Genomic DNA, 21204 nt, shown 5'->3' on the forward strand with positions numbered 1-21204 from the left:
AGTGAAAGGTTAAAAGCTATTTACTGTTTTTTTGTCAATGTTTTCAACATGGTCTAGCATAACAAATACAAAATTTGAAATCCATTCATAACTGATAAGATGCCTATTCAGCAGAATAGCCACGTTTTTCCATATTTTAACCTCTTCATGAACCTTATCCTGCTCTGTATTTTATTCTTACCTGCCAAGAAGCACACAAATCTTTAAGTAGTTCACTGCACTATTCAAATGTCATTACCTACTGTAATATACTGCACTGTATACTAAACTGTGTAGAAAACTCCTCCTTACAACCTTTTGAGTATAAACAAGCCAAAGTTCACATGTACACACATAAAAAGGGGAGATTTTACTGGGGAACATTATCAGCTTTAAACGCTATTCAGACAAAACAGATCTGTAATAGGTAACTGAGATCTGTGGATTCATTCCTTCTTCAAATCAGGAATAAATGTTCACATTCAAGAAATATATACTTCCTGGTTCATTAACAATTTTCATAAATTAAAGCCTCATGTTCAGGAAGCAGAAGGTATATTTCTGGTAGAAGGGAAAACTAGGACAAATATCAGGAGTTCTTTTCATAGCTACTTGTTTAACCAAAATTCAGCATGTGCAAAAGCAGAAAATGAAGACATTCAAAGCCTCCCTGTACAAAACTCACTGCTGATGTACTTCTTTATTGTTGTATAATATATTTTTATTTGTTAGTTACTGCCAACCACCACATAAGTGCAAAACGCATATATGCACAATTCCATTTGTCTGCATCCTTGAGATCACTCACCAGTAATAGAGTTTCCTGAAGCCCTGTCTGTTCTCCCATCCTATCAAAGTTCCAGAAAATCTGTGTTACGGCACTGTCTACCAGAAAGCAAGCAGGCAAAGAATGGTGAAAGCCAGAATATTTTCATATTGTCTCTTTCTATTCTTTCCTCTATTACATCAGCTAGTTTTCAAACTGGTAATTTTCAGTTCAGATGGAATAATTCAAAACAGAAGTAAATAGGAGTGAATGTCAGTACAGATCCTGAGAAATGTAATTAAAAGTAACAATTGTCCATTGCTGTTCATTCCCTTCTTCTCTTGCAGAAAGTTTGAAAAAATCAGCAGAGGTGAATGTGTTGAGTTTTATTTGTTTCACATCACTGAGGAACCTATGCCACAGTGACAGACAAGACAAGACTTTAATGTCTCTGCAAACTTCCACTGTAATTGCTCAGACCTTCTCAGAATGGGAAGATGAAACAAGCAACCACAATTAATCTGACTTGTAAACAGATGAGTAAAAAATTAGTTTTTAGCTAAAATTTTAGCTAAAAGCTAGTAGGATCATAGAAGAGAAAACTGTGGTTCAGTTTTTCAGATTCAGATGAACAGAGCTGATCCAAACAAAAGAATAAACATGTTGCAAGTTAATTGTAATAGGACTAGGCATTTTGTTCTTGTTGTTCTGTTTTTTAACTTGCTGAAGTGTAGTGTTTTCCCAAAGGAAGAGGAAGAATTCAGTAGCAGGTAAATAAGGATCACAGTTCACCTATACAGAAGGCAAAAATCAGGTAGGACCAAGATATGAGTATCAGGGATTACAGTAATTAGCCAACAGACAGAATGGGAGAGCATCACAGCGGTATTCTTATAATCAGTAAATTCATGGGAAATTTTCATGCATATCTTACAGACACAGCAGCATAGCTGGCAAGCACCTGAGAGCCAATATCTGACAAATATTCTCCATGAGAAAATGCATTTAGAAAAAGGGAGGAAAAGTATATAGCAGGAAAAACTGATTTAATGCTGAGAGGCAAATGTACCTAAAACTTGAGCAAAGACAGGGGAATTCCATACTCTGGAGAACTCAGAAATTTTCAACCTGTGAAGGAACAATTTAAAGATATGTGGACCTACTATGAAGACCGTCAAGAACTATGATTAAGTATACTGATCACTAACTTTCCATACTGATGGAAAAGACATTTGATCATCAAAAACATTTGATCAAGACATCTAGGCAGGTGTTAGGACTTCTTTTTGAGTTTCTGGAGAGAATATCATTTGAAATTGGATCCTGAAAAAGAATGCCAGAAGCTGATTTTTTATTTTAGTGATTTCACATAATATTTTAGTCTTAGGCTTACTACCAGAAAAAATGAGTACAATCATTTATCTCAAAAGAGCAGTGCTTGATTTTATTCATTAATGGAATCTCACAAAATGAAATGGAGCTCAAGTCATGTTATCTTTTGAAGTTAGTAGCAAAATCACTACATGCTGTCTGACGATGAACTGACAAGTCTCTACAGTCTATTTTGGTTGGAATATATTTTCTATTACTGATACTAAAGGATCCTGCTATTGATATTAAAACACTGTGCTCTGTTCTTGCAGAACTCTTTCTTGAGAGACCCAGTTCATTTACAGACCTCAGTCCCACTGAACACTTTTGCTTTACATTCATTTCCTGAATAAAATACATATCAAGTTCTTTAAATGTTTTTACCTCCTCTCATCAACAAGAGATGAATGATATAGAGAAGTCCTCCATGAAAAAGGATTGCCTGACTATGAATTAGTAGTAGAGAGCAGAACAAAGAAAAGAGGGGCTGACAGCTGGGATGTGGGGGAGGTGAATTAGTGACAGTCAACATAGATAAGACTGAGGTACTTAATGCCTTCTTTGCTTCCTTCTTCACCAGCAAGGTTTCCCAAGCTTCTGTGCTGAGAGTCAGGGTTCAAGGAGATGAATCATCTGCAAATGAGGTTTCAGAATTACTATTACTATTGAGAACTCCACCTATACAAGTCCACAGGACAAGATGGGCTGCATCTGAGGGTTTTGAGACACCTGGCCAATGTCTTTGCAAAGCTACCATCTTTGAAATGGCATGAAGATTGGGAAATGTCCCTGATGACTAGAGAAAGACAAATGTTGAACTCATCTTCAAAAAGGCTAAAAGAACAATCCAGAAAATTACAGGCCAGTTAGCCTCACTTTCATCTGTGGAAAATTCATGGAGCAAAACCTCTTGGAAGACATTTCTGGACATATGAAGGAAAAGGCAGCAGGCAGCATGGATTTACCAAGGGTAAATCATGCCTGACCCACATGACTGCCTTCTTTGATAAAATGACTGGATTTGTGGGGAGAACAGTAGATGTTAATTACCTCAATTTTAGCAAGGTGTTCAAAACTTTTCCCACAACATACTTGCATGCAAATTGGGATGTTACAGTCTGGATGTGTCAGAAACTAGACTGGTAGATAATTGATTGGATCGTCAAGCTCAGATAGTACAGGGGACCTAACAACAGCCTGTCAAGACCAATGAAGAACACAGAACCAGCCTTTTCACAGTGGCGCATCATGGCACGGTAAGAGACAGAGTGTAACACTGAAACAAGAGAAATTCACAATGGATATAAGGAGAAACTTCTTCACCATAAGGACAGTCAAGCACTGGAACAGTTTGCCCAGAGAGGTTGTGCAGTCTCCATGCTTGGAGGTTTTCAAGACCCAAATGGATAACGCCCTGATCAACCTGATCTGCCTCCTAGCTGACCCTGCTTGGAGCAGGAGATTGGATTAGAGTCCTCCTGTAATCACTTCCAACCTGAATTATTCTATGATTCTATTCTATGAGTTGTCCAGAAAGTGAAGCTTGGCTGACTTGATTTTCTCCAAGACTACATGAATAAACAGTCACCAGCCAGGACAGAGAAAATAAAAGAGATTCTGAAATAATTTGATGGAATATTACGGTTATCAAAGAAGTTCTATAGTAGGCAAACTACTGAGAATTTGCTAAAGACCTATCTGATAACAAGGCAGACATTTGGAGAAGAAACGTGCCATGATGAGACAAAAGAAGGAAGACGTGTGTACACAAAGGCTGAGAAGTTCAAAATAACAGCCAAGTTCCAAATAAACAACATCTGGACTGAAATGACCAACTGAGAGCTGAACAGCCAGAACAGGCTGGGAGCCTGTAAACTGACATGCTTTCACCAAAGACTGAGTCTTGTCTAAGACTTCCTCCTTTTGTTTCTCTTTTTCAAGTTATCCTGCTCTTCTTTTTTCATCCTGTATTGTAAATCCTGGATGAAATTAAGCTATTGGAGGAGCTGAGATTTAGACCCCGTACATACAGGAAAGGATGCAAAGGATATTAAAAGTTTGACTTTACATACATTCTCTTTTCAGTACTTTTTGCCTCCCCATTTCCTGATAAATGGCACCGTAGCACTTATTGTCTGGAATCCTCTGCAGGAGAAGAGAAAGGGAGTGGATCAAAGGAACTAGTCTGAGGCTGAGACATATTTTTCATTTAATATTTATGAATATTAAAAAAGATGAAACCATTCCAAACCCATTATTAGCTGTTTTCAGTAACCCTTTCAGAACAGCTCCAATTAAAATGCATTTAAGAATACCTCTTTTATAATGTATTGATCAAAGAAATAACTGCAATAAAGATGGTAAAAAGCCAACAATTACTATATACTACTCTCATTGCACCTTAGAGCTTTTTTGGTGTCAGTGAAAGCTACAAACAAAATATGAAGAGTGATTATGACCTTCAATATCTGAAAAACAGTTTGTGTAACATTTACAGACAGCTCATTCCAAAAAGAGGAAAGGTATAACAGTTTTTTACATACATCATAAAGGAGAAACTAAAATGTTGAGAGCAGATTTTGATGCAAAAGTTTCTTTTTAATTACATAATGAATGGTATTTTAATTTGTTTTTACCTCCTCCCCATCTCAGACACCTCGCTAAATCATTGCCAGTCCCAAGAGGCAGGATAGCAACTGGAGGATGCTTAAGCAAGTTTGCTTTCTCTGTAAATAAAGAGGGAAAAACATAACTAAGGAACAAAAATCTAATTGCACAGTACCAATACAGTTACTGTCTTAGGTTTTGTTTCAGTGAATGACAGTGACATGTCTTGCATATGAGATTCTGCCATGTTCACCACAACAGGCTCTACAATAGCCATTCCACTGCACAGCCCCTCCCCTTGTCAATATTCAATCATTAATTTATGTTATTGTTGTTATCACAAAGACTTCTGGAACCCATGAGTGTGATATCTGGCATAAACAAAGATATTCAAGATCTTTTTGAGACTGATCATGCTGTATTCTCTGTTTTTTTTTTCCAGCTCTGCCATTCAGTTAGGCATGCCAAATATAATTAGTTAAGGRCACAAATAATGACACAAATCTTGTACCTTTTCATCCACATGGATTCATATCTACACATGAGCACCATTACCAAAAATTCCCTGTAACCAGCACTAATAGGTTTTGCGCATCACAAATTAAATCTGATATTCAAAATGAGCACCAATTGATCTGATTAAGTCTCTAAGCCAGTATTTTGTAGTTAATAACTTATATTTTGAAATTTATGTACTTATAGTGACTTTTATCTCTTAACTATGCTTTTCCAGTGTTTCAAGTCAAAGGATTTCTATTTAAAACCCAGTGGAAAAACACGCATCAACAATTGACACAATCTCTACCACTGGAAGTGGTGCAAATATCACTTAGGCATAATCTTTCAAATGCATAATTTGTTCAATTCCCCATTTAATAGAAATGAGCAGCGTATCTAGTTTAAAGTTATACTTGAATAGTTAATCTGCTATTTTGTTACACAGAATAATGCACAATTCTCAGCAATTCTCAGCATGAGTTCATATCCAGTGGATGTGACAAGGACATCTTGTTATTTATCAGTTTCTGTCTTCAATTCTTTGGGAGGATTTTGCATTTACAAGTGTATTGCAAAGCTTTAAGGCTTTTAACAAAAGAAAAAAAATGTCAAGTTTAAAAGTTTCATCAATTGTGGAGATAAAAATTTTATTTTTTCTTCATACTTTGCTCTCTGTTAAGATTGTTTTTAAATCAGGASACCAGGGAAGAAATGATCAAACTGAAAAGTGTCTGTTTCTCAAACCAGCTGATTTTTTAAACTTCATATGCACAACTTGTGCCAAAGAGTCCTGTTTGCTAAAAGACAGCATTCAGAATCTATTTCTTGCACCTACAGAACTGATGGATCCCTAAAATCATTTCTAAGTTTTATACCACAAAAATTGCTTGCAGAAGATAGAATTTAAGTGAGTCAACATGCAGTCCTTTGTTCAAATAATGCCACTAAAAAAGAAAGGTGACTGCATGGAATTTCAGTCCTTCTCAACAAGAAGGTAATGATCCAATAGCAGCTGCAAAACATCATCCCTTTCAAGTTCAGGCAGTACAACAGATATTAACGTACATTGATTTATGATTCTGAAACCTATTTGAGAGCTACAATCAATAGTCTGCATTGGCAAAAAAAAAAAAAATTATTCAAGATTAGAAATACACCTCTGCTACTATCCATTCCTCCATCACATCATCTTTACTTTCCCCTTTACTATCCTCTTTCTGAAAGGTTTTCCAGTCTTCACCTTCCAAAAGCACATACCTTTTAATATTCCTCATCCAAACTTTCAATTGAGCCTTCTGGCCTCTCTTCATCTCCTTTCTATTTTCCGTTGTCACACATTCTCATTTTACTCCCTACAGCCTCTCTAGTGCCAAATAAACAATCGTGTGGTGCTGGAGATATTCTCCCTAACAAGCCTTGAAAAGTTTAAATTTGTAATATCTTGACGTCTGGGTCTTCCTAATGATTTGACTTACAGAGCACTTTATGGCCAAGTGCCTGAAAGAACTCAGAATCTGAACCGGCAAACAGGCCCCACAAGTATACAGCTGAGAGATCTGCATGGCTCTCAGGACAGTCTTTTTCAAAGGACTGTTATCCCATTATCCTTATTATGGGATGACGGAGCATAAACAAAACTGTGGAAACTGGAAAAAAAAAATGAGTGAAGGTAAATGGTCTTGAAAAAAAAATTAGATTTGATTCAGTTTAGGGAATTGACTTTGAACTGAAAATTAAAACAAGTTGATTCAATATTTCTTGCTTTCTGGGAGTCCAGAGGATTCCTAGAAATACAAAAACTGCACTTATGTAGGGATTTTGAATACCCTTAATAATTTTGGATATTCTTAATAATCCTCCAAACTAATATATTTCAATAATTCAGATGAAAAAAATAATGTTTGAAATAGTTGGATCCACACTCTGATAAATAAGGGAGAGCAATAAAATGAAAATCTATACAAAACTATGGAAACAATACTGATTACCTATGCAATCCAAAATCCAGCCCACTGTTCCATCTCCACCACATGCCAGTACTCTGAATTCAGGAACATCTCGGAAAAAATTTAACCTAAAATGGTAAATGAACACACCTATTTGATTAACATAAATTCATTATGTATTATGCATTTTTTTACGACTTAAGCACATTTTATTTAACAGTAAATATTAAACCGGCAAGTTTAGCACTTTAAGTAATAATCACCTCTGTCCATGCATTCATTCTTTTAGACAGAAGACAAATACAATCCAATAATGTATTATCTAATAAATTTAATATGAAAACATTAACTTGCGGACTATTACAGTACACTACTATTAGAAACAGCTTGGACCTGATAGTTAATCCAAATCTTGATGTTTCAGTTCAACTCTTGCTCTGAACTATTGTCAGAAAACATTCTCAGGTTACCTGGCTATAAATGGATGTGTAGTCTTTCGAGGTAGAAAAAGTCTAAGGTGGCTAAATGTATCAGCCACAACACTTCCTTGTGAGATAGTAGCTATAAAAGCTTACAAAAACTGTGTATTTTTGATAGKATACTGATACCTAATAAGCTGAACATTTGGGGGTTGATACAAACTACTTTTTACAAATTTTACAGCATGGCTTAATAGAGAATGAGTAGGCATCAGATTGAATGCATCCATTCTATCATCCCACAAACTGAAGTTTAAAAAGTGAAATACTATCTTTGGTAATATTTGCCTGGCTGCTTCTTGTTCCATATCCATTGATGATCAGTATCACCACATCATTATCCATTTCATGTAATACTGACATTCCACAATGCTGACAAAGCAAGGATATATTAAAACAATTCTAAATTGCAAAATTTTTAATTTAAAACCATTTTTATGGTAAACTCATGCTGAAACTAGTCCTTACATGTAAATTGTGACTTGACTAAAAAAATTCCAGCAATTTTGCTGATATTTTAATATAGTCTATTCATCAGTGTCATGCACATCTTAATACATATTTAATATGCTAGTGACCAGAGCCGATTTCCAGTTTGTAAGTTCCTAGTAAACATACAGTTATTGTGTTGTGCACAAATTCTTAAGTACAAGTAAATCTACTAGACTTATAAGTAATATTTTAATTCAAGCTATTTTATGTAGGAAATGTTCAGCTCTAGTGCTGGACAGGAAATGGTGTTCCTGTCCCTAGAAAGCTTTGAAAATTCTTTCATGACTCTTGAACAAATCAAGAGCAAATCAAAAACTACAGAGAAAAAGAAAAAGCATGTCAGAGGGAAACGAAGAACCAATGGTCAAAAAAAGTCATTTAACATGTAGAATACCACAGGTGAACTTCTTGTTCTAATAGTTTTAGACCAGAGTTTCAGGGCAAATGACAATATGTAACTTCAAAGCCCACCAACTCAAAGGAACATGAAACACATGGTTGTCCCATTCCTTCTAAACAACTCTGCTCAGAAGAGATCTTGGACAGTATCATGTGTCAAGTATAATATTCTGAGGATTTTGTTGAACCCATCCCTATCTTGCAGTCCTTACCTCTTATGCCCTACTTGACATATCAGCAGGACAAGTGCTATAGGATCTCATTCAATCTAAAGTGTCATGTGGCAGATCTGACTGGGTACACTTGGGGAAAACGTCTTCTAATAAGGGTCTGGGCTTAAAGACACTCTGCTGGAAGCCACATTCCACCGCTACAACAAAGGGCAGTGAGATATGCCTGGCACATCTCCTTCACTTCATGAGACCTGCCAAGGGGACAAATGCCTCCCATTGCTAGCATTTCCACTTTGAGAGAGTGTGTTGGGTCTTTAGAAAGTTGGCAGATCTAGCTTCCAGTACTGAAGGTGTTTCAGATAAGCTTAAAATGAAATTATAGCCAGGAGAGGAGGGCAGAGTACTAACTTCTATTAATTAAGCACTATTACCAAATGGAACAGGTGACAAAATGAAAAGCTGGAGGAAAAAAAAGTGCTTCATGCTAGCTTTAATCTAGTTAGACAGAGCATGGACCTAAAAATCAGTCTCCTTTTCTATAAACAAGTATCCTAACCATATGGCTATCAAACATTCTTTGAATCTTATTTTTTTTGATTGGATATTTCATCCTCATTAAGAAAAAAAAAAAGCTTTCCTACAAAAAGGTAGGGAATTGAAGAATATGAAAAAACTACATTGTCAGAAAACTCCCAGTAAGGTTCAATTGCTGTTTCCCCTGAAGCATTTTATATTTATGCCCGGTGAATTTTCCAAACAATAATGTCATAATATAGCACATATCTTTTTCTTTCTACATATTTAAATATAAGATATACCTGTATAAATTTAATGCATATTATATATAAATATACTATAAATATTTATAAAATTGTAATGTATAAAATTAAATATAAATGTATTTATATAACTAAATAAAGTCCATTCACTGAATAAGAATTTGTAGCCTACATTAAGGTTTGGTAAGGGAATATGTTTTTCTGTTTCATATAGTTTCATTTAAACTCAGTAACTGTTATCACTGTAAAAGAAGAATTAGACAGATTTGTTAATAGAGCTTAAGGTAAAGCATAGGTATTGTCAATCAAGATGTTTTTAGCTATTAGTGCTTTAATAGTACCTGTGACCTGTTAGCCACATAACATTTTTAAATGGTTTGAAAAATCTGCTGGATCTAAATTTTTGCTTTTCTGCTCCATAATGGTGAAGAAAATAGTAAAAGAGCTTGAAGTGGAAATAAAAAGTGTAGAAGTCACCATAAAGGCCTAGTGCACTGTCAGTGTCAGTGTTTTTTAACAATTTAATTCTTTGCACTCAGCCCAAACAAATAGGCTAAGTAATAAGAGAAAGGGGAATTACTTTCACCTAAGCATCTAATGGGAGCTCTTAAAATACATGTAAAACAGATAAAGTATATCAGATTTGTAAAAGGAAAATTATGCACCAATTAGTTAGACAATTGCTTTTTACATAGCACAATGTAAATCTTATGAAAAGTATGACATAGGTACAAAGGACATATGTCCATTATGTCAATAATCTTGACAGAAGTTAAACAGAATATGAGTAACAAGTAAATCAGATTCTTCAAAACATATTTTAGCTGCATCAAATTAACTAGCTCTATAGTCCATACTGAATCATCCAATACAAAACATTATTTTGATAACTTTTTTTTTTGGTTCAGTTGAAAAACAYAGCTACTAAAAGAACATTCCCTCTTCTTTATAGATATGATAGGTAGGTATGATTAGGTAGGATAGATTTGATTTTCATATGTATTAAAATAAAGAGCTTTCCTACATCACTTTACACAGGTCATAGGGTCAAAAAATTGCAATGATGGAGCTGGAATGGAAAAAAAGAACGTAAGGTTGATACAGACTGAAACCCAAGTAGTATCTACTCTTCAATCATTGGCAAACAGTCAATAGGAAAGATCAACAGAACATCTCCTACTAACATCCCCTACTACAGCACACACAACATTCCTAATACATTTGGGAATGAAAGATGAAAAGCCACAGCTATAATGATCCACAGGAAGACAACAAAAATGGGYGACAGCATCCTAAGGCCTTACAACAGCAGGATATTTGCTAGGTACACTGTTACATAATTCTGGAAAACTGACCATTTTTCTTGCTACAGAGAAAGGCRAATACAACCCACTCCTAAATTTGGGTAACTAGAGATTATTGCACTTCATTGTAATTCTGTCATCACAATTGACAAGATCACCTAATTCTCCTTGCCTGCTGATCAAATTCTTGTATCGTTAACTGCTGCAATACTTAACCAACCTTGCACATTCTACRGATTTCATAAGTATACATACAGTTCTTAGTCACAGGTCAATAATTAACCTATTAAACAGGATCAATGAGACCTAGCTGGAAAACCTATCACTTGATAACTRTTTGCATCTCAATAGATAAATTAACCTGCTGTAGTCTTCCCTGAACCTTCTCTGTCTGCTGTAAGTAAAATAATTTAACTTAAACCACTGAAGGCGTTTGATACTTTTTTTTCCTTTATATCACCAGAAACAAGGATCACTCACACAGGCAGTTATTGAGTCTCTGCTGATGAATTAGTAATTTCCACCTGAAAGACGGCAATGGCTTGAACTAGTTATACTACTCTATTCAGATTCTCATAATCATCTGATCAAATCCATATGAATAYAGAGAAACTATTTCAGGATCAAATACCTACACCAAAGAACTTACCTATTTTCAGCTGAACAACAGCATTAAACTGATATATGGAGAGATACTCCCCTTACTCTTACTGAATTGTTTTAGGAACTCCTGCCCCATTTACYGTAACACTATTTTAAAACACAATATCAACGCTTTCCATTAATGTCCCTGCAGGTGCTTTTTTCTCCCATTCCCAGAAGCAGTGAACTACAGAGAGATTTCAGGTATGCAGCAATGCAAGGTGGCATAGCAGCAGAACTGTGTGAAATTCTTCAGCCAGTCTGCACTCACAGTGGAAGCAAAACATTAAAACTTTCAATAGCCCAGGTAAAGAACAATCTGCTGATACTGGCATTTCAGGATAGCTGTCAATTAAATGTTAAGTAAACTATAAATTATCAGTGGATATAAAGATATTATTTAGCTTGGTAAATTTCTCCATTGTAGAGAAGATTAAAGTGCAAAAAAAGGGAACAACTTAGGGATCTGCCTACATTAGAGAAATTTCCTCTTAAAAAGGAAAGGACTTCAGAAATTCAACATTATGATTTACAGAAAAACTGCTGGATGGTATACATCCATCTTGGATGGTATCTGTAATTTTTCCATCAGTTTGATAATTATGATCGAAGCAGTACATCACTCGTGTATTGGAATAGAAATTACTCTGTGTGTGAATGGAAGTGAACAAAAAAGAAAAATTCACCCTAAGCATCACCACGTCAAAGCAAATTAGAGTCAGCAAAACCTTCATTAACATATTTACATCRACAAAAGACCAATCTGACAAATATCACACTTCCAGGCAAATTCTGTAACTTACAAACTGTGTTCATTTGTGAATTCAGAATGCTGGGTTTAACAGAGCAATTTCACTAATACAGATGTTCCGCTTAACTCACCACTGAATCCCTTTAAACTAGCTATCCAGAGGAAAGCACAAGGTTGAAAGCAATGTTTACTTCTTCATTGTAAGGACCGTATTGCCTTCATTTTACAAAACAAAACAAACACAACCCCTGACAAATGGTTATTTACTTCAGTATATGAATGAAAACTAAACACGTTTTTTCCCCTCCTAAGATTGCCAAAGCTGAGCTGGCCATGTGGCCACTGGACAATACACACACACACACACACACACTTTATGCTCATTAAAATATTGAGTTACAGTTTTGTGCACACTGTAATGACACTATTCATGAGACACTAATTACAGTAAAACACCCCAATAAAATTAGTTTCAATAAATCCAGTTTATCATAGCGTGGAACAAAATATTCCTCTCCTGGAATGGTGTTTTAATGTGCAAAGGTTAACTGGTAGATGGATATCTAGCAGCTGAAAATATTGTTTTCAGTTCATACTTTCTAAAGATAAGGGTGGCTGCCAATTTCAAATCACAAGCTTGCTAAAGAACATGATGGCACATCTGGAAGAAAAAGAGCCCAGTCCTGCAGTGTGTTCACATGGGTATTGGGGGACTCCATGATTACAGAGGATATTTTACTGGAAAATGCACTTCAAGGTTAGAATCTATGTCAGGTACCCAACACTGAAAACCTTGGTTTATATCAAATACTTCACACTCAAAAACACCCAGAATATACTTAGGTTTTCCTCAACTGTTACTTAATATGCATACTGATCTATTTTTACAGCAGTATAGTCAGTAAACAACCCCAAATCATTCTGTTATAGATACTAAAAAATAATGATAGTGTCAAACTCATGATCTCTACATGATGAAATTTGCTTCATATGCATGATGTCCCCAAGACGGACAGCATCTTTGCAGGTTTTGGAGAGACATATGACAGTCACAAGAATGAACACAGGAAGCATTTGTGGGAAAAGTGAATCAGCACAGGCTGAGTAGTAGGTGGAGTAAAGATGTTGGAAGTCATAGGTACAGTGAATTTCAGAAGTAACTTAAAAGTGAAGGTCAAAAGCTTATTTTGAGGTGACTGAGAAAAGGGAACCAGTTGAAGAATGCAAAGAGAGGGCAGCAAACTAATGAACAGGAGAAAGGATGACACAGAGGCTTTTAAAATAGAATTCAGACAATGGGCTGTGACTGTGAAGTGCACTCACTGCTGAACAGCTACGAGGGTTAATAGAGGATGAATGAATCTGAATCACAGCTTTAGCAGTCTAGACAGACATTTTGTAATATTTAAAATATTGATATAACATTGAAATATTTTAAATATTGATAAATAAATTTTAAATATTGATAAAATATTGAAAAGATTGTTATTGATACTGCAAACACCACAGATGTCATACATACTTACATATTTCATATTAGAAATATTCCTTTCTTAAATGAACAATRTTATGAAACAGGTGATTAAAATATGTCTAAAAACAAAGTTTAAGTTTTACCTGTTAAGACTTATTAAGTTCTAAGTTCTATTGATTTACAGTGCACAACTGTTACTTTAATCGTTTTAAAGAAACAAGCAATTCACCATGGCGTGCTTTGCCTTTCTTTGGCAAAAATCTAATTCTTCCAAAGCAACACAGCACAGGTCTCAAGGTTTTGTTCAGGAGAAAATAACTCAGCAGTCATTATGTTATAGAAAAATATTCTTTTGGTGTATGTGTCTTCCTAGAATACTCTAAAAATTCCCAGTGTCTAACAGCAAAGAAAACAGGAATATACTCTAGCAATCAATTTCAATAATCAGGGAAAATAGTGTAATTTTCAAAATAGGCCTATTGCTTTGTGGAGTTATAAAGGTCCAGGTGCTGTAGATTCCCAACTAAATTACGGAATAAGTTGTAGGGATTCAACCTGGCTGTCTTGGGCATCTTTTAAGTGGATAGAATTTAAGATTTAAAAAGGCCTGTTGATGTAAACTTGTGGATGGAATTTTAAAAATATATGTTGTTCAAATTAAATGCTTAAGAGAGTTACAAAGAAATGCAACTTTTGTGGACATAATTCCTATTATGAAATAAAAATAACATAAATTAGACATTTTAAATAATAGACTTAAGGGAATGGGAGTCTTTTCAGAGGGACAAAGCCTGAAATGGTGACCTCTCTACAGTCATGTGGGTCTGTGGCTCAACTGCTATTCATCCAGCTATTATTTACCTCTCTGTGAGGTGAACAATAACTGAATTTCAGATTCTTCAGGATCATTAAATCCACAATAACAGTTGTTGTCAGAAGTAGAAGGCTCCTATAGAGATATAACAACCAAACAGGGAAACTCTTTTCAAGGCTAAAAACACAGGTGCTAGGCACAAATTACACAATGTATCAGCCTGGCAATTTTCATGTCGCTTTGTTAACTGTGGCAGTCTTTAACTGTGGAGTACCTTTTATGCTTGCGTTCAGCTGCAGAGCTTACAGGGTTTCTCCAGCTTACACATATCTCTTTGCTCCCAAATAAAGAACGTCTAAACCATTAATTAGTATACCAATCTTAAAAGTGTACTGTTGCCCTTTGGCTGAGAGCTCCTTGATTTTCAGGCCTCACAGCAAGTCAACTTCCGTTGTTGGAAAAGAATCAATGTCAGAGAGTCAGCTGCAATGCTATTTATTTGCATTGCATACATATTTTTATATATATTACGTTCATGAGTTTTGACATAAATGACTCTGGAAACCTTAGCATGGCCATGCTAGGAAGCTACAAGAAACACCTTTGCTCGTGCACCTGCAGTTCTCCAACTACCATCCCATCTATCGGGAAACTAGGTGATACAATCACTTGAGTAACTGGGGATTCAGACTGCAATACTAAATTTATTGCCACYTTGTTCAATATATTTTTCTGCTTAACTGCTACATATCGGAAGATTTACTAAAAATGCACAATAACTGAGATTCTAAGATTTTTTTTCTTTTTTCTTTTTCTTTTTAAGTGAGGGATTCGAAAGGGAAAATGGAGTGTATCCTTTCCGGATTTCAAAGAAATTCAAATATGGGACTCCAATAATGGCCCTTCTTCCTCTGAGCAAAGACTGTTTTAACCTTATTTCAGCTCAGGTCCGCTAAGGAGTCCTTTATTCCAACACATTTCTGTGAAAGAATGTGGTTATCCAATTGAAGAGGAACATTGCAAGATCTAGCGATTGACTGTTGCTATTTTCACAGAATACAGCAGTTTCCGAGCCCCTCCGAGATTTAGGATTTTACTGGTCTAGTTCTGTCATTTATCTCTCTGTTATCCTAAACAAAGCTATATAGATTTTCAACAGAAATGAACTGAAAATGTTAATTCACGTCAAACACAGATGTTTGGAACTGTAGGTAGGAAACTTTTGAATGTTGCCTTCTTGGTTGATGATGGCATTTCATCAGAAAGATATCATCATAAATAAATGGCAAATGTTAACTTATGGATTAAAATGGGCAGTCTGGCTCTGCAAAAAACATGCAAATACTACCCTAATACTATAAATAAGGCACAAGTTTAGTAACATCTAAAATTAGCGTTCAAAACAAAAAAGCTCAAATAGACTGAACTGAAAAGTATTACAGTAATCATAAATGATTTTAAAATAAACATATATTATGTTTATCCCTTTCAACTCAGTAATAGTAATTGGCATGAAGAATACGTTTTCCCCTGTACTGTACAGTTCCTCACTGCATTCTATTTCAGTCTGAATGCCACATGAGACAACGTTAAATAAATGTAATATTTCGATTGGCAATCCAATGTAACTGGCATTGCAGAGATGGATGGGTGAGTGGATGGATGGATGGATGGGCAGGTTTTTATTAGGTGATCCAGCTCGCACAGAAAGAGAAACAAAGATTGGTAAATGAAACAGAGAGAAAACATGGTTTATTGAACTGCTCACTTAAGGGACAAATCATACACAGCCTACACAGAATTGCCAGGGGCAAGAAATGATGGCAAGAGATAAACTGAAAATTTAGGATTACTCTTTTCTGTGGAATGAATAAAAAAAAAAATGCCAAAACAAGCTTAATAAAATGCAATGTATGTTTGAAAATTAATTAGAAATTTCTTCAAAGTGACACTGAAGTAAAACTATTTAGCTTCCTAATAGGAAGAGAAATTGAAAATATTTCCTAAAAAACACTCTTCTGGTTCAAAGGATTAGAGTTAACATCGTTTCAGTGCAGGGTTTCTGTCGGCACTTAATACTGCCCTCTTGTGCTTCTGCCTTAAAATACATTTTCCTTACATCATCACAAGATACAGGAAAAACAGAAGTCAGTTATAGATGGAAATGCAGTCAATAAATGAAGTATACTTGTCCAGAAATGAAGTATAATTAGCGCTTTTTTTTTTTTTTTTTTAGGTTTCAACGAAATAGGCTGAATTTGAACAAAAATATTTCAGTGGTTTTAAAAGCTAGCAAGTCAGTCTCAAGTATAGCATTTCTGGGATTATACTCTGTATAAAACAATATTAGCTGCTAGTTTTGTCTGTGTTAAAATTTACTAAAAATTCCTGAAATAACTTTCTGAAATTTTTCAAATCTACTTGCTTTCTGGACTAACATTATTTAAATCTTCCTTAAGTTGCAAGATTAGTATAACAAAACACAAACAACAAATATCAACTAATAAACTAGCATTAGTATTCAGGTACAGTAAAAAATTACAGGCATGAATAGAATCATGTCACATGATTTCCATTTTTTCATCATTTTTTGCAGCATTCTGCAGGTTGCACATTAGCTTTTATTTACATGATTTAGCCAGCAGAGTTAGCCCAAAGTATCCTGAAAATCCAGACTTCAAAAAGAATTAGAATCAATTCTCTTTTCACTTACATCGACTCTATAAACACTGTAAATCTAATGCCATAAATGAATGGACAGCTGATGTAGATTAGTATTAATAAAGACTCATTTTCTGTATATGTGGCCTTAAAATCAACAGTAATGGCATAAACTCTTAGAGCAAACTCTTTCCAGTAATATGTATGTGTGACAATTGAAATATAATATTGCAAGGTACAAACCATGTACATTTCCACTTTTCTCTTTCCTCCTCCAACCTTCAAGAAAAACCTAAAAAAACCTCTTTATATAAAAAATTCCAAGATCCAAAATAGAAAAGAAAAAATAAATATTCAAACAACAGTGTAAACTTTGTGCCAATGAACATATATATTCTATTATCCCCCTACATCTGTTTTGATTGATATAAAATTTCATATATCAGTCATATAACTAAATTATATTCAATACATACAAAATGATACGTGGACCAGTTGTTCAGTGTTGGTGTGTGTGTGTATATATTCACACACACATACACACACATGCGCATGTATTCACTTAAAAGAAATGTATGTCTTGTGAGTCACTCTTTGAGGCTGCTTAGATACTTGCAACGTAAAAGTAACCGCTGAGTGAACTCAGATTGCTGATATAGCAAGGAAAGCTGCAAAAGCAATGAAATTTATCACACAGTTCTTACAGTGGCCTGAATGGTTATCAGTAAAACACATAGGATATGCAGTTTTATTTCTACATACAAACAAATAATATCTGTAATTTCTGCAGCCATTTATAGGTTTGTGGTGTTGATACACCTGAAGCGTGCTATATGTGCCTCAGCCCCTTCATTTGATTATGCAATTTTTTATTAAATGAGTTCCTGGTAATGATATTAACTGTAGACTTACCCTGGCATTGGTCCATTTCCAGCAAGACTATAAACTTGACGAGGATTTAAAAGGTACTGAAATTTTCTATAAATTCTGAAGAGGTAAAAAAGACAAGGGAAAAATATTTACTTATGCTTTTGGAAATTTTTTTTTTTTAAACTACCAGTGAAAGAATTAAAAAAGTTAACACATACCATAATGATCTGAATTACAGGATCTCACTAATACAAAAAGATCAAATATTTGAACATGATAATTATAATAAATCACATGTACTGTGTTTTGTGGGCATAAAATTGAGACATAACTGCTATAAGCTTTTTACAATCCAAGTGCCTTATATAGACAGAAAAAAGTAGGATAAGGAGGCATGATGACATAAGAAAAGGTGACTCAAAGAAACATTTGTAAGAGCATTTCAGTTACTATTAAAGTAACTTCATTGTAAAGGAGAGATTCCTGAAATTTATTGCTAGCACAAAATTAAAAGTATAATTAATTGCAAAAGCAAACTGGCTCCGCCACCTATCAAAAATGTCCCCATACATTGAACAACATTCTGAGAAAGCAAACCTGTTGTCAGCTACTGTTAGATTCAGTTAATAGGAACTTACACCTCCTTTGGATTATTTTTAAATGGAATGAACATCAAGAAGATTGAAAACCACTGTTTTAATTAAATTACACTCATTTTAAAAATATCTCAATAATAGGAGGGAAATTATTGATACGGTATGTAAAGTGTTATCTATTCCAGAAGGAACTACTGGGAAATGTTTCTTCATATGGTAGAATACTTCAAAAATTATAACCACATAAATTTGAGGTTACTTGTCATAAAAGTATTACAAATGTTTTGTGTCTTGATTACAAGCATTAGAAATGCAATTTCTACACTCACTAAAATGCGGTACCTGTATCATTTCTTATTTAGAAATAAGTAAAGACATGAAAGAGTGAGCTCAGAATGACTGAATATATGCCTGGGATCTATGAAAATAGTTTGAATTTATACAACCTTGATTCCTGCTTTTAATTTTAATGTTTATGATGTCCTCAAGCTAATTAATATTTTAATGTTTTTAAGAATACTTATTTTTTTCCACTGGAATATCTCTTCCTTTCTTTTCAAATAACCTTTATTACTGTGTTAAATAAAATAGATGCATAATAAGAATTAAATTCTTTTAACTTAAATGTCCACATGGTTTCAAATTCAGCAAAATAAAACTGTCTAGACACAATCTATGTGCACATTGGGGGATTTTTTTTTTTTTTTTTTTTAACAGAAATACATAATTTATCAGGCTAGACAGAAAAGGAGGGTATAAGAATACCAAATACAAATTTATAATTATCTGTAAAATTGCTAAATTGGAAAATTTTATTAACTTATCAATTATTTAGTGATATCAGCTTCTTTCTAAAGCATTATATTCAAACACACACACACATCTATTCCTGATGCCAATCATGACAGAAAACGTCAATGTGAAATGATTGGCTTCTCTTTGCAAGCATGCACATTTTTGTCAACTGTTGTGATGATGACTAAATCAGACATTTGACAGTGGATTTACAACACTATATTCTCATTTCATATGCAGTATCTTACTGATGCAAAGGGATCCTATTTTTAATTTTTTAGTTAGTATGTGTAAGTTGCTTGTCAATGACAGCAGTTGCTTCTCAGTGACAGTGATGCCATTTAACCTGGTCAAAAGTGCAGTGACTTTAACCTGTGTAGCTGACCTGAGGGAGTTCCTCAACAATATTGTTATGAAGCCCTAAAAGCTTAACTATTAGCTGCCTAAAAGTTAGGAGCTACAAAACATAGCAGCCATTACCTACACTCACAATACTATTGTTGGGTATCAGTGAAATGCTATAAAAACCTTCTTAAAAAAGAGGGAGCCATGTATCTCTAGACAAAGCCTAGAAGTCCACCAGCAATAATGAAGAGATTACACTGAATCCTACTTGATTCAACGCATGCCATTCATAGATACTGGTTGAACATCAACACCAGCAGAATCACGCTATAATGACTCATTGTAAATGACACATCAAGCTTTAAATTATTATAACACATATTTATGTATGCTAGCCTGTGTAAAATTCATAACTTCATGATGATTCATTTCAGTTCATACATTTACCAAGAAAGAGGAAGAAACTGCCTGTGTTTGTCTTCATACTAAACTGTAACTAGTTCTGACAGTGTGAGTGACACATTCAAAACTAGAAAATGAACAGTAATTTAGCCTTCCCAGTTTTATATGTACAATACTGAACAGCCTAACAACATTGACGTATTTTGGGAGGGGGAAAAAAAAAGTGTTTGCTTCTGTTTGCAAGGAAGGACTCAGACATGGTTGCTTTGCGACTGGTGGTTTGTGCAGACAAAGCAACAAGGCAGTGCAGTTCGTAATGCCACATAAGAGAGCTCTTTGTGACTGACCACAATTCTATGAACAAAGCCAGTTTATGAAATTACCACTTGTCACCATTCAGCTGGTACCTACCCCATAACACAGTTTACCAACATACAGTTGTGCTTATGTAACTGTTCACTGGGTTATTCTGCGATCTAGATAATTCCACAGATCCAAGTTAAAACACAAATCATCAGAAAAGTTTCTCTGCTGTCATTTCTTCCCCTCACTTACATCATGCCCATCATACGATATGCAGTGGAAACCCCAAAACAGCTGCACTAGCATAACTGAGGAGGCAGGAAATTACAGCAGAAAGGGCCAAGAGGGCTGGAATCTTTTGTAAACAGCTCTGCTACTGAAGAAAATAGTCCTTACTGCATGTGACTGCTTGGTCTGAGCTAGACTGAGCTATCTTTCAAAGTCATAAGATCACTGCTTTAGAAAGTTAGGAGACATAGAGGGACAGAAATGTGTTGGTACTCCAAAACTGGTAGGAAAGTTGACTGTACTGGGGGAAAAGCTGGCCACAACAGTGCTTTCTGCCATCTGGGGAATGCATCATTTCAGTCATCTGGGGGATGATTTAAGATGAGGGGAATTTATCAATAATGACAAAGAAGCCAAAGTCCTCACCCCCCAAATAAAAGAATGTTAATAGTCTTTTCTCCAGGACATACAGCATTTTAAAAAGAACATCTGTAATGCTAAATGAGAGCTTAGAAATCCAGTGTAATCAT

The 21204-nt window shown here is 34.9% G+C and overlaps 1 protein-coding gene across 1 annotated transcript in view; it reads right to left on the reverse strand.

The window, feature by feature from the left end:
• The window catches only part of DGKB (diacylglycerol kinase beta), a gene marked incomplete at its 5' end in the record, with an annotated part of 289302 nt that overhangs the window by 212605 nt on the left and 55493 nt on the right, over positions 1–21204 (reverse strand). Inside the window, 3 exons of the mRNA XM_026070300.1 lie at positions 4753–4842; positions 7210–7295; positions 18048–18122. Coding sequence (XP_025926085.1) covers positions 4753–4842; positions 7210–7295; positions 18048–18122 — 251 coding nt within the window. The remainder of the gene's footprint in view (positions 1–4752; positions 4843–7209; positions 7296–18047; positions 18123–21204) is intronic.

Source organism: Apteryx rowi, unplaced genomic scaffold (genome assembly GCF_003343035.1).
Source record: "Apteryx rowi isolate R43461 unplaced genomic scaffold, aptRow1 scaffold_309, whole genome shotgun sequence".
In the NCBI taxonomy this organism is placed as follows: Eukaryota; Metazoa; Chordata; class Aves; order Apterygiformes; family Apterygidae; genus Apteryx; species Apteryx rowi.